At 39.5% G+C, this 13375-nt stretch overlaps 1 protein-coding gene across 4 annotated transcripts in view; it reads right to left on the bottom strand.

Moving 5' to 3' along the window:
* The window catches only part of LOC130932033 (dedicator of cytokinesis protein 7-like), a 63666-nt gene that overhangs the window by 15182 nt on the left and 35109 nt on the right, over positions 1-13375 (bottom strand). For all 4 annotated transcript variants that reach the window (XM_057861383.1, XM_057861387.1, XM_057861386.1 and 1 more), the window contains 19 exons: positions 11765-11904; positions 11510-11679; positions 11254-11399; positions 10960-11142; positions 10762-10888; positions 10595-10679; positions 8484-8580; positions 8276-8410; positions 8020-8172; positions 6946-7104; positions 6383-6483; positions 6116-6308; positions 5881-6024; positions 5616-5747; positions 5505-5519; positions 5142-5267; positions 4983-5072; positions 929-1165; positions 691-834 (listed from right to left, as the gene is read on the bottom strand). In XM_057861383.1, coding sequence (XP_057717366.1) covers positions 691-834; positions 929-1165; positions 4983-5072; positions 5142-5267; positions 5505-5519; positions 5616-5747; positions 5881-6024; positions 6116-6308; positions 6383-6483; positions 6946-7104; positions 8020-8172; positions 8276-8410; positions 8484-8580; positions 10595-10679; positions 10762-10888; positions 10960-11142; positions 11254-11399; positions 11510-11679; positions 11765-11904 — 2577 coding nt within the window. The remainder of the gene's footprint in view (positions 1-690; positions 835-928; positions 1166-4982; positions 5073-5141; positions 5268-5504; positions 5520-5615; positions 5748-5880; positions 6025-6115; positions 6309-6382; positions 6484-6945; positions 7105-8019; positions 8173-8275; positions 8411-8483; positions 8581-10594; positions 10680-10761; positions 10889-10959; positions 11143-11253; positions 11400-11509; positions 11680-11764; positions 11905-13375) is intronic.

Here is a 13375-nt window from a genome sequence, read left to right on the forward strand (position 1 = left end):
ATTTTCTTGTGTGTAATTACACGAAGTGGCATGATATGAATACAAAACGCATGCGTTTATGGATAAATGATGGAATATTAACATTTCCCCAGGGGTTGACATACCCTTTAAAGACTGTCCAGATTTATGTAGCGACTTTGTGTAGCTTAAACTCCTTCTGAACGCTTTTTAAAAACAGTCAGGACAAAAACAACTCCAGCCTGTTTATTTTCCATTCAAAATAAACAATGTTTGTCAACTTGTTTGCAGCAGCTTGTTCGACATAAACGTAGGAATGCTGGCGAAATATACCGTGGTAAAGTATAATACATTAGGAAGCACTGCTGAGGCCTACACGATTTGCGGCATGCAGAATTAAAGAATTACAATGAAAACGTACGTCATATAAAGTAAACCAAACCGCTCCAAATGGATAATACTTTGAAATGGTTAGTTATAAATATACAGTACTCAGTACTGTAAGCACACTAACATTTCTTGGCTTCTTAATTACGAGCCAAGAGCACCGTCCCACAGGTGGTTCCATGGTCAGTCAGTATAACATTTCAGAAAATGTAAAATTCTATATTTTACATTATATAAGTCACAGCTGAGTTTAAGTCCCAAACTCAGCCAAAATATGAAAGTCTGAAAACTACAGTACTTACCAACACAATAGAAAGTGATGGTAGTGTACATGGCTTAACTTACCTGGTTGACGGTTGTACCCACGCAGCCCTGCAGCACCATTTGCAACATCTTTGGGTCGGCCGGGTCCTGGGTGGTGGCAAAAGCCAGCTCCTGCGTCTTCTTTTGCATATCTTCAATGGCAACTTCAATAGGCACCAGGATGATCTGGGAAAACAAAATGTCAGAGGATATACAGTAAATGTTAAAGTGGTTAGTATCAGGTGAAGTTTGACATCAAGCCCAACAAATCAGTGCATACCTCCTCCTTGTGAGTGACATTGACGCGCGTCTTGATGTAAGGAAATGCGTGTGAAGCTGTCAAGATGGTTTTACGCTTGTACTGCTCATGCAGTTCACCATGGGCGCGGCCGTCCAATGTGAAGGGTGTGCAATACATGAAGGTGCGCAGGTTGTAGTTCTTGTCAAAGTAGGTGATTCTTTCCTTGAGCTCATATGTGTCGAAGAAAGGCTCAACGTAGGTGATCTGGAGGTAGGCCTGAAAAAAAGACAAATATCGGTCGCATCTTTAACTACAGAGGGGCTATAAGGAGAAAATGCTAACTTTATGACAGCTATTAAACTCAATAATATATTGGTAAAGTTAGGGTTGTTTCGATCATGTTTTTTTGCTCCCGATCCGATCCCGATCGTTTTAGTTTGAGTACCTGCCGATCCCGATATTTCCCGATCCGATTGCTTTTTTTTTTTTTGCTCCCGATTCAATTCCAATCATTCCCGATAATTTTTCCCGATCATATACATTTTGGCAACGCATTAAGAAAAAAATGAATAAAACTCGGACGAATATATACATTCAACATACAGTACATAAGTACTGTATTTGTTTATTATGACAATAAATCCTCAAGATGGCATTTACATTATTAACATTCTTTCTGTGAGAGGGATCCACGGATAGAAAGACTTGTAATTCTTAAAGGATAAATGTGACTTTTGTATATTGTGACTAAATATTGCCATCTAGTGTATTTGTTGAGCTTTCAGTAAATGATACTGCAGCCATTTAACTTCTGCCCAAATGCATGATGGAAAGTGCAACCATGACTGTGCATAGGGGCACCAATTGATATATCTTCTCCGCGTTGGGAAAGAACATAGGGTGATAAGAAAATGATCAACTACTACCTTTCTTCCCCACATTGTCTCCCACGTTATTTTTAATTGCTGAGAGAGGTATTGTAAGGTTTTAGCCACATAAAAAATGGCTCCAAAGGCTGTCAAAATTCTCTTTACTCATTATATGCTGCCTTATAGCGCTATCTATAGGTAAAACGGCGTCTTTATAGATTGCACGCGACAATGCATGAGTGGGTCGTGCAGCGCATGCGTTAATTATTTAATGTGATTAATTTTAAAAAATTAATTACCGCCGTTAACGCAATAAATTTGATAGCCCTTCTTTAAGCCAAAACTACTCTGGATGAGTGTAAGACATTTTGTCTGTAACGTTAAATACAATTAGAAAACGATTTAAATAAAATATATATATATATTAAAAAAAGGCATGTCCGATATTTATTTGCCGATTCCGATACTTTGAAAATGACGTGATCAGACATCCCGATCGATCAGGACATCTTTAGGTAAATTCAAACGCCCGCCTTCCCCCAACATCTCAAAAATATTCATGTACATTAACCACTGACTTATGCATAGGTGAGAATGTGGGTGTTGACGGATATTTGTCTATATATGCCCTGCGATTGGCTGGCTACCAAACAAGAGTGTACACCGCCTCTTGTCCAAAAGTCAGCTGGGATAGGCTGCAGCCCACCAGTGACCTTAATAAGGACAAACAATATAGAAAATGCATGGAATGATAAACTCATAAACTCAAACTCTCTGACCCAGCAAGTGTAGACACACACAACTAACTGAGCTTGTTCTTGTTTGTTGATACAAGAGCAAGTCCATTGCATGCATTGATTCTAGTGATGTCCCGATCGTATATTTTTGCACCAGAGTTAGATTCACCTGATTTAGAGAAGTTGCCGCTACTAAGTCCCATCAGAGACCGAAAAAAACTTTTGGTATGCTTTTAATTGGAACAAAAGTTCCAAACATGTTACAATACAGAACTTTTTAAAGTACTTCCTCTTTTTCCAGGAGTGTTGCGGAGTATAAAATGTATATACCGTAATTTCGGACTACTACCGCTACTTTTTTCCTTCGTTTTGAATCCAGCGGCTTATAGTCCAGTGCGGCTTATTTGTTGATTTATTTGGGTTCATAGGTAACACTTAATTTGATAGCGGCGCCATAAGACCGTCATAATTATGACATGACACTATCATGGGCATTACAGAATGCTTATCCCAGATATCATTAAGTGTCATTTGGCAAATTATGTCACTAACTCCATTTATGTCCAGCTCGGATCCATATAAAAGTGAGATAATATGCCGGATAACACTAAATGACATCTGTTATAAGCATTCATTAATGCTCATGACAGTGTCATGTCATAATTATGATTGTCTAATGACAGTCTTATAAAGTGTTACCAAATACCATAACTAGCAATTAATGAAACAACTGGAGCAGTAACTGAAGAAATAATTGGCACAGAACATGAATTTTGATTGTTATTTACGTCTGTAGCGCTGCAATGCATGCTAGGAGGTATGTTGAACAACAACAGTGTTGACAGCAGGTGGCAGCAGAGTTTGACTGTCTCCCCCAAGGGAGCAGGGATGGCCAAATGAAGCTTCTTGAAGCAATGAAGCTTTGCAGCTTCATGGTGGTTCATTTGGTATTATGACAGTCGTACGATGCTGCTGTCAAATAAAGTGTCACTGGTTGAGATCTGTCTGAGTAAATATCCCATAATACAGTGAGGACAGCTGCGGCCTATAGTCCAGGGCAGCTTATCTATGGACCAAGGTCGTTTTAGTGTCAAATTTGCAGGATGGCGGCTTATAGGCAGGTGCACCTTATAGTGTGAAATTTAGGGTATATGTTGAAATATTTTTTTGTTAATAATATGAAGCTTCTTGAAGCAATGAACCAATTGGCTGCAAACCTTCATGGTGGTTCATTTGGTCTTACGACAGTTGTATGATGCTGGTGTCAAATAAAATGTTACCGATTAATACCTTTTGGTATAAATATGGTATAAATATCCCATAATACAGTGAGGACAGCTGCAGCTTAAAGTCCAGTGCGTCTTATCTATGAACAAATGTCTTTTTCGTGTCAAATTTGGTGGGTGGTGGCTTATAATCCGATGCGCCTTATAGTGCGAAAATTACAGTAGTTTTGTATCTTTTGGCAATGCCATTGTATTTCTGGATTATTTTGTTACTTTTTAGCCCTTAAAAAGTAAAAAATAAATTAATTAATTAAGCCTGAATATATTGGAAAAATTAACATTGCAATATATATTGGCAAGGCTCCACACTTGCTTTTATCATCGGTTGCACTGGTACTTTTTTCTTAAGGTGCACAAGCACAAAATGTAGGCGCACCCACATTTTTCATTGCATCACCTTTAACGCTACACTTTTAATCACTCTCCATAAAATTCATATAATTCATATGCGTAAGTCCACTCAAATTCACTCACGCTTGATGCTTATGCTGCCGAGAACATCCTCTAGACAACGAAGATTGACTAAACAATGATTGACACATTTGTGCCTTTGATCGTAGAGTTACAGAGCCTTCAATCACCAGATCAAAGCTAACAAACCTCTCAATCATCGTTAACTTTAAGTAGCAAATTCTAGCTGCCTGCTGACCAAGAAAAGCAGCAAGCGCGAGAGGACGTACGAGCATGAAGCAGAAAAACAAATATATATATGTTGAAATTAAAAACCCGATCCTTTTCACACGAATACGATCCTCTAAAAAATGGCACGATTGGCCTGATTTCCGATTGGGACATCCCTAGATTCAACCGTTGTGATTTCTTATGATATCATGACGTGTTTAAATGGCAACTTTGATTTTACTTGGCTGGAAACGACATCTTTAAAATGATCTAAAACATAATGAAACCACATAAATCACTATGTACCTCAATTTATATAGCATTTTATGTTTAATAATTTACTGCTAGTCAAGGTATGCAGTATGTATCATATTTCAGAGTATGTGCTGTTGTAGTTAGTAAAATTGATATTCAAAACACCCATCAACGGCGAAAGACATCAAATCTATTTGACTATTTTGACATTTGATCGCTGCTCGCCCCTCCCAGTCAAAATGGATAGGACGTCTCTTGCCATTAATGGCAGTCAACGAGTTAAGTGCATTCCTATAATAAACCACTAATTTGCAGCCCATGTTACCTTGTTGGGATCCAATTTGCTTTTGTCCACAGGGTTGGAGTCCTTGATTATTTCAACCACTTCGTCTCCATACCTCTCCAAGTAGAACTCCTGCGAGCAAAAGAGTCATTTTTACCATAAATAAATCATCTCAATTGGTTTCCCAAGTGATGGACTTGCCTCAAGTCTGTGGGAGATCTCAGCCAGTTTGGTGATTGATGGCTCTTTGTAGACAAATTCCTGCTCGTCTAGGTCTCCAAACCGAGAGCCGTAGAAACCCACCCTAAAGTATGTGCCGAACATCCTCTGAACACTGCGGGGTGTCGGGGAGGCAATGAGTTGCATTTATTTGAGATGCATGTATAATTACTGTATATTGACTTGTGTTACTCACCCATTTAATCACACAGGCACAAGGAGTCCAAGCAATGACAGAAATACATAAATGTATCGTTAAACGATGACCAGGCAAAGCATGTTTTAGTACAACTATTTATTTTAAATGCTCATTGTTTAACTTAATGTTTTAAATTGAGTTATTACCTCCCATCCTGAACTCTGCAACAGATCAAAATAATGAAAAATACATTAATGGAAAGCCGAGGAAAGTAATCCCACACTGCCTTTTAATTTTAAAGTGTTGCTTTAGCTTACTTGGTTGTAGACTTTGTTGAAGGCGTCCTGCAGCTTTCCGTGCACTGTGGCAAGCTTCTTGAAGTCTCTGTTAGCTTCATGGATCGGCAGAAGAATCTTATACACCTCATTTATGGCCTCGTACATGGCGGCCTGAAGTTGAAGCACAAAAGGAAGTTCACAGATGCACAAATGCAGCCCTTTGACTGTATGAATATTACGGCCATGTGTTGTGTTAACACACAGACTGGCTAGCCAGCCTGTTCATGGAGAATGCAAGTCGCACCATGTTAAAAGAGGCAGCTGCTTGCTCCAAGAGGCCCACCAGGCCTGTTTCACTGAAATATTTTCCGGCACAAATACCCTCCTCCTCTGGTGATAAGACATCATCTGATACAGCTGACTCTTCCAGCACATTGGAGGAAATATTCTGCAGGGAAAGTTTGTGGATGAACATGAAATTTGAGTGAGCTTGGCTTCTGGGAACATGATATATATATATATATTTTTTTATAACTGACTTGAAAGGTGACGCAGCCAATCGGTAGGTAGCGGCAATCTTCCAACATGTTGAGGTATTCCGCCACCAAAGCGGCACTGTGGACAAGACAGTGCGCCGCCTCTGCGTGGTTTCCTTTTTCAGAGTGCTTGCCTGCCATGTTCTGAAGCCACGTCAGGCGGAGGTCTGGGGAGTTTTGGTATCCCTTTGCAATTCTAGTGAGATCATGATTCAAATTAACAACTGAGAAGAAGTTTGGTTTGAGAGGGATCTTCATAACATTACCTACCTGTACATTAGGTCAATGAGCATTTCAGGATCTTGCTGATGCTCCTTCATCTTTACTGTGTCTGTGAGAATCATGTGCAGGTTGAACACAAGATCCTGAACCTGCGTGACAATCAATGTGACGCTTGATGTTAGGGAATGTCACCAATCAGTAATGAGTTAAAATCTAGGGTTGGGAATCTTTGGCGTGAAACTGATTCTAGATCTAGATACTGCGATTAGGTAATGTCTTTGAAGCCACCACGGTTTGATTACAATGCAGTTCAGTACGGAAGCAATACAATCCGATACAGGGGAATAAAAGCAATACAATTTGATAGGGCATGAAAAAAAAAATGAGAAGATTATTTTTTTTATCTTGACATCAATCATTAAGAAGTCAATTCTTTAAAAAAATGTGAAGCCTCAGATAAATTCCTCGCCTCGCGAATTACATGTGGATTTCGTATCAATTGAGGAGCTTGCAACTGATCTGCTTGTACTTCTCTATTTGACTGATACCTGTTCATTAGGGCTTTTTTTCTTATCACAACTATATTAAAAACCTTGACTTGTTCCACATGCCTGTTCTGGAAAAGGGGTTTCACGCAGCTCCACATCCTCTTCGGCGTAAGTCAGGATGGTCTTAAGAGACCGGCGGAGATGTTCCTCATTGAAGTTCTGTGACGTTCCGACCAAGGAGGACAGCGACATGGTGACCTGCATCTTAACTCGGGCAAAATTCTGCTCCACAGTTAAACAACAACAAAAAAAGACAAACTCTGATTAATCCCATATATATATATGTATATATATATTATAGGGCTGTCAAAATTATCGCGTTAACGGGCTGTAATTAATTTTTTAAATTAATCACGTTAAAATATTTGACGCAATTAACGCACATGCCCCGCTCAGACAGATTTAAATGACAGTACAGTGAAATGCCCACATGTTGTGTTTTATGGAGTTTTGCCGCCCTCTACTGGCGCTTGAGTGCGACTGATTTTTGTAGGCTTCAGCACCCATGAGCATTGTGTAAGTAATTATTGACATCAACAATGGCGGGCTACTATTTTATTTTTTGATTGAAATTTTTACAAATGTTATTAAAACGAAAACATTAGGAGGGGTTCTAATATAAAATTTCTATAACTTGTACTAAGATTTATCTTTTAAGAACTACAAGTCTTTCTATCCATGGATCACTTTAACAGAATGTTAATAATGTTAATGCCATCTTGTTGATTTATTGTTATAATAAACAAATACAGTCCTTATGTACCGTATGTTGAATGTATATGTCCATCTTGTGTCTTATCTTTCCATTCCAACAATAATTTACAGAAAAATATGGCATATTTTATAGATGGTTTGAATTGCGATTAATTGCGATTAATTACGATTAATTAATTTTTAAGCTGTAATTAACTCGATTAAAAAATTTAATCGTTTGACAGCCCTATTATATATATATATATATATATATATATATATATATATATATATATATATATATATATATATATATATGGACACTAATGAAACATATTTTAGAGATTATTTACTAATATTTTCATAATTTTTCTATAAAAAGTGGGCATCGGGCCGCAGTTGAAGCATGAGCCGTAGTTTGGACACACTTGATCTAATACTTACATTTCCTATCTCGAAGTTTTGCCTCATGAGCAGGTAAAGCGATGCAGCAGCGTGACTTCTAACAGAGGCGATGCTGCTGCTGCAGTGGCGCAGCAGACGAAGGCACAGGTCCGCACAAAGCTCAGTGTCCTCTTCAAATAGCATCTCTGGAAACTTTACACAACCCATAACTCTTTTCTTGACAATCTTTTAGTTTGCATGTAGATATGCAACTAAAATGAACAATAATCGATTCCCAAACCCATGCCGCACATACCTTGAAGACGAGCGCTCTTTGTGTTGTGAAGCAGTGCTGCAGGAACAGAGCACTCTGGTTGCCTGCCATGCTGTGGAGTAGAACTCTCAGCACACCACCTAACACACTTTCCTTCAGTTCTGATGCCACCACAGTCTGGAAAATAACATTAAAGACATTAATACACTCAAATGATCCCAAATTATTGGATTATAGAAAATCCATTCACCTTCACTATAATCTCCAGCGTATCCAATACTACCAGAGATGCTTCTGTAGATAGGTTTCCATCCACTACAGACTCCTGCTCCACTTCAGCCTTGGTCCTGATTTGATGCAGTTACAAATAATCAGCACAAGGAAACACCATAAACACAGAATTCTCATTTGATGTGGACCGAGCCTTGCTACCACCCTAGAAGTTTGTAAAAGTGTAAGGATGCCACAAGAGGGCAGTAACAATCTAGTACAAAGTGACAGATGACATCAAACACAACCAAACAAATATGCACACTAACACTTAAACCTTTCATAGTTTTTGTAATTTAGAAAATACAGCCTTGACCACCTTGAATAAACAAGATGGTGCAAAACGGGGGCTTGGGAAGAGGGCGGCTGAGGGGGCTGCAGCACCCCCTGACGTTAGATAGAAAAAAAGGGTTTTGGCAGATTTTTTTTTTTTTAATGAATCACTAAATAAAACATTGAAACAATAGCATATTTAACTTTGGGAATTAAATATACGGTAATTTTCAGATTATAATACACTACTTTTTCCTTTATTTTGACTCCCGCGGCTATTTAGTCCAGTGTGGCTTATTTGTTGATTTATTTGGGTTAACAGGTAACACTTTATTTGACTCTATCATGGGCATTATTGAATGCCTATGACAGATGTCATCAAGTGTCATCCAACAAATTATGTCACTAACTCTATGTCCAGCTCAGCTCTTTTAAATCCATTCAAGAGTGAGATAATTTGCCGGATAACACTAAATAACATCTGTTATAAGCATTCATCAATGCTTATGACAGTGTCATATCATAATTATGATTGTGTAATGACAGTCTTATGGCACCACTGTCAAATAAAGTGTTACCAAATACCATAACTAGCAATTAATGAAACAACTGGAACAATAACTGAAGAAATAATTAGCACAGAACATGAATTTTGATTGTAATTTACATCTGTAGCGCTGCAATGCATGCTAGGAGGCATGTTGGACAACAGCAGTGTTGACAGACGGTGGCAGGAGAGGTTGACTGTCTCCCCCAAGGGAGCAGTGATGGCCAAATGAAGCTTCTTGAAGCAATGAAGCTTTGCAGCTTCATGGTGGTTCATTTGGTCTTATGACAGTCGTACGATGCCGCTGTCAAATAAAGTGTGACCGGTTGATATCTTTCGGAGTAAATATCCCATAACACAGCGAGGACAGCAGCGGCCTATAGTCCAGCGTGGCTTATCTATGAACCAATGTCGTTTTCATGTCAAATTTGCTGGGTCAGCTGTGTCTTATAGTGTGAAAATCACGGTATAGGTTGAAATAAATTTTTGTTCATTACATGGTCACCTGACACCTAGATTGCTACCAGGTCACTCACGTTGGATAAAAGGAAAAGTTATCAGCAGATTTAGACCTTGGATAAATTGCATTGTAGCCATATTCTTGTTTGTTGTTGCTGTTGAGATGTCGTCGTGCAGAACGGTGTTGAATATTCGTGTGAAATTTAAGTGTTGTGAAAAGTGGGTGTTAAACCGAGGCTTATTGGACCTTTTAGTTCTCAAATATGTTTGCGTGTCATTGCGCCGTCTAGCTGCGGGGATTTGCATGATAATACATTGGCGCTTTTATTTCCAATACAAAAACTCCAACACACACTGTAGGTGAAATAGAACGCCGTCTTTGTAGTAGCCTATGACATCATAAACTATCCAGCGTGCATGTATACTACCATTGTGCATGCCCTGTATAGAAAAAAAAAACGCGTGCATGACAAATATGGACCGAAACGGCTGTTTTTCGATGGAAAAACAAAATACGATCCTCAGCACCCCCTACTGTGAGTGACTTCCAGCGCCCCTGTGCAAAACTATTTATACTAACTAACTATAATATATAAAACTATAAAAACTTTTCATTGTTTTGGCTGGACTTTAACAGCAAATGGGTTTTGGGGATAAACAACATAAAATAAGTTTACCCTGAAATTTGCAAAAATGGTTTCTCTTTCAATCCTTCTGTTGTGAATTGAAATTAGTTTGTCAATAGTAGATGTCCAATCAATTTGAACTGGGAGGGCTGCCAGAGTTAATGCATGCAGAGAACAAAAACATACTTGTCGACCCTGTCTGTGTTTTGTCTCCAGTGAGTGACGTTCTTTCTCCACCTGACGTTCTCCTGGCTCCCATAAGGACTCCGCTCTACACGAGAAATGTAAACACATCACACTTTATAAACACTTTTTTGACACCTATGCATATTCTGTTGCACGCCATCTTTTACCTCGGCAACGGCGCACCATCTCCTGACGAGCACCGATGGTACCGAGAATGGCCTCTTCCAGACGGGCCTTCATGTCCTGTGACTTCTTAAACGTCAAGCTGTTGATCCTCTCCAAAGCCTTCTTACCCTGTGAACACAAGCCATTGGAGAAATTAACACCGGCCAAATAACATATCATTGTAGTCTGCTTCTGGTAACCTTGTATTCAAAGCAGGAGATGCACAGATGTAGGAGATCCAGCAGACGGTTGATTTGCTGCACTGACATATCAGACACCCAGCACTCTAAGAGAGTGGCGTCGGCGTTCTTCAGCACCCAAAGAAAGCACACCAGCAGAGTTCGGCTGCACTCGGCGGACAGAACGCTGCCCTGGCGGCCTGCCTGATGAATGCACAAAGAGTAGTTAGGTAGTAATTAGTCAGGATGTCAACAAAAAAAAAGCACGTGAAAAGAATTGAATTGTGGTTTTACAAGCGCCGTCTGTAGTCTTACCACTGTGGGAATTGCAAATGGGTTAACCTTGGCATGCGGCAATGGGGAGCCAGCAATTGCCATGGCAACAGACTGACTGATAGTGCTGCTACCGTCTAGGTCGGCGTCGTCTGCGTGGGCATGGCGGACTCGAGACGTGGTGGAGTCTGCAAAGAAATAAGAGATGCTCTCTCAGGTGCCATACTGTACGCAATAAAGGTTGTAAAACTTGAGGAGGTGGACATTTTCAATAGATCTGCAAAAAGGGTTGGCTAACCTGAAAAGTCATGAAGCTGATGCAGGGCTTCTGTGATGATGGGAAGGAGGGGCAGGTACAGCTGAGCGACGTGCGCTCGGACTTGAGGGTCATTGTAGCGCGGATCGGAATCGTGGCTGCACAGCAGGGAATGAACCGCGCATATAGCTTTTTTATGGAGGAAAAAAACGCTGCAGGGGTAAAAATGATATACGTTAGATTCAAAGTGAACATAAAGGATAATTGCTCTTGCTGAGAGAACAATTCATAGGCTACCCTTCTCCTTCAGGATCAAGTATGAGCGCTAGCTCAGTGAGGAGCAGGCCTGATAGAAAGTGCTGTTGCCGAAATGGAACAGAAAGCTCAAACATGGTCGCCACGCCTTGGTCTTGCACCATACTGGAAAATGCTGAACTCTACACAAATAACACAATGACATTAACAAGAGTGCAAACAAGACAGATAAAGGTCATCATTACTCATCAGTCATTTGGTAAACACATTGTGGGGATTTAAATCATCAGCTGACCAGGTCAGTGTCAGCTAGGATAGCATAAGCAATAGAAAAAAAATCTATTACATGCATCGCGATTCGACACGTGACGATTCGATTATGATTCATAAAGGTTAAAAAACGATGATTTTCACTCATAATTTTATGACAGCCGCTCGTAGCAGAAGAAATTCAAGACACGTCTGCCACCCGGACACCATTAACGGACGCACGTACAAAGTTATGATGGATGCTCCCAGTTACTGGGAGAGAGATTTACTCCTTTTTAAAAGACTGGAAAATAAATTTGTGTATCAGGCAGGCACAGAAGCGCGAACCAATTATTTTTTAGAGCGAGAGGGGAAGAGAGATAGTTCGTTGCTCCTTGTCTTTCAGATGTGCAGCAGTAGTTTTAAGGCATTTTAATTGAAAAATGTCCTGAGGGTGTTGCTAAGACCTGTGTGCGTCTATAAGAGGTGAGTACACGAACCCTATTGTACTGTTTAGCTTTTATTGTTGTTGTTTTTGAGATGTTAATAGTTAGCGTCGAGCGCTAAGCTAATTCGCTAACGTGTATGTCATATGCAGAACGTATAAAACCATGATTAAGTAGAGCGGTAACACTACAAACATGCGAAATAGTATAGAAACCTATTGTTGCGGGAGAGAGAGGGAGAAAAAAAAGTGCCCGTGCTGTAATGAGTAGAGGTGGTAATCTTTGGGCACCTAACGATTCCATTACGATTACGAGACTCCGATTCGATTATAAATCGATTATTGATGCCCCCAATTTTTGTTTTTTAAATGTTTTGTATATTTGTTCCAAAATTGTTCAAAAATCCTCTCAGGCTAAATAAACCAAACTTCTATTTTAGTATCAAGTTACCGGTTAAAAACAGTAAATAAAATACTCAAGTTCACATTCTGTATTAGCAGCTTTAAACTACATTCAATTAATTTAATGTTGTGAATCAACCGTTAAAGTTGTTAAAATTGCGCCCGTTATTCCATAATTTCCCTCATGTCTACTTTCGACATGTGAAAGTTTTAAAACGGTTTCATCATTTAAAGATAGATTCAAGTCAAGATTTTGCCGATTTAGGGCATGCGTTTTATGTCCGTTTAACCTGGTATAATTCAATAATCGGAATTTGGCTGTTTGTGAATCGTTCTCGAATCTTCCACGGCGGAATCGCGAATAATCTAAGAATAGGAAATCTTGCACGCCTCTAGTAATGAGTGTGTGTGTGGCGGTGTCAAGAGCAGTTGTGATTTCCACCTGTCACTCCAAGAGTTACACAAGGGAGGTAACACTGTGTAAACAAAGTATATGTAAAAAGAAGTCTTTTTTCCTAAAGACACTTTGTTCGTGTCCAGAAAATGTGGAATTCACT

This window comes from Corythoichthys intestinalis, chromosome 16 (assembly GCF_030265065.1).
Source record: "Corythoichthys intestinalis isolate RoL2023-P3 chromosome 16, ASM3026506v1, whole genome shotgun sequence".
Classification (NCBI taxonomy): Eukaryota; Metazoa; Chordata; class Actinopteri; order Syngnathiformes; family Syngnathidae; genus Corythoichthys; species Corythoichthys intestinalis.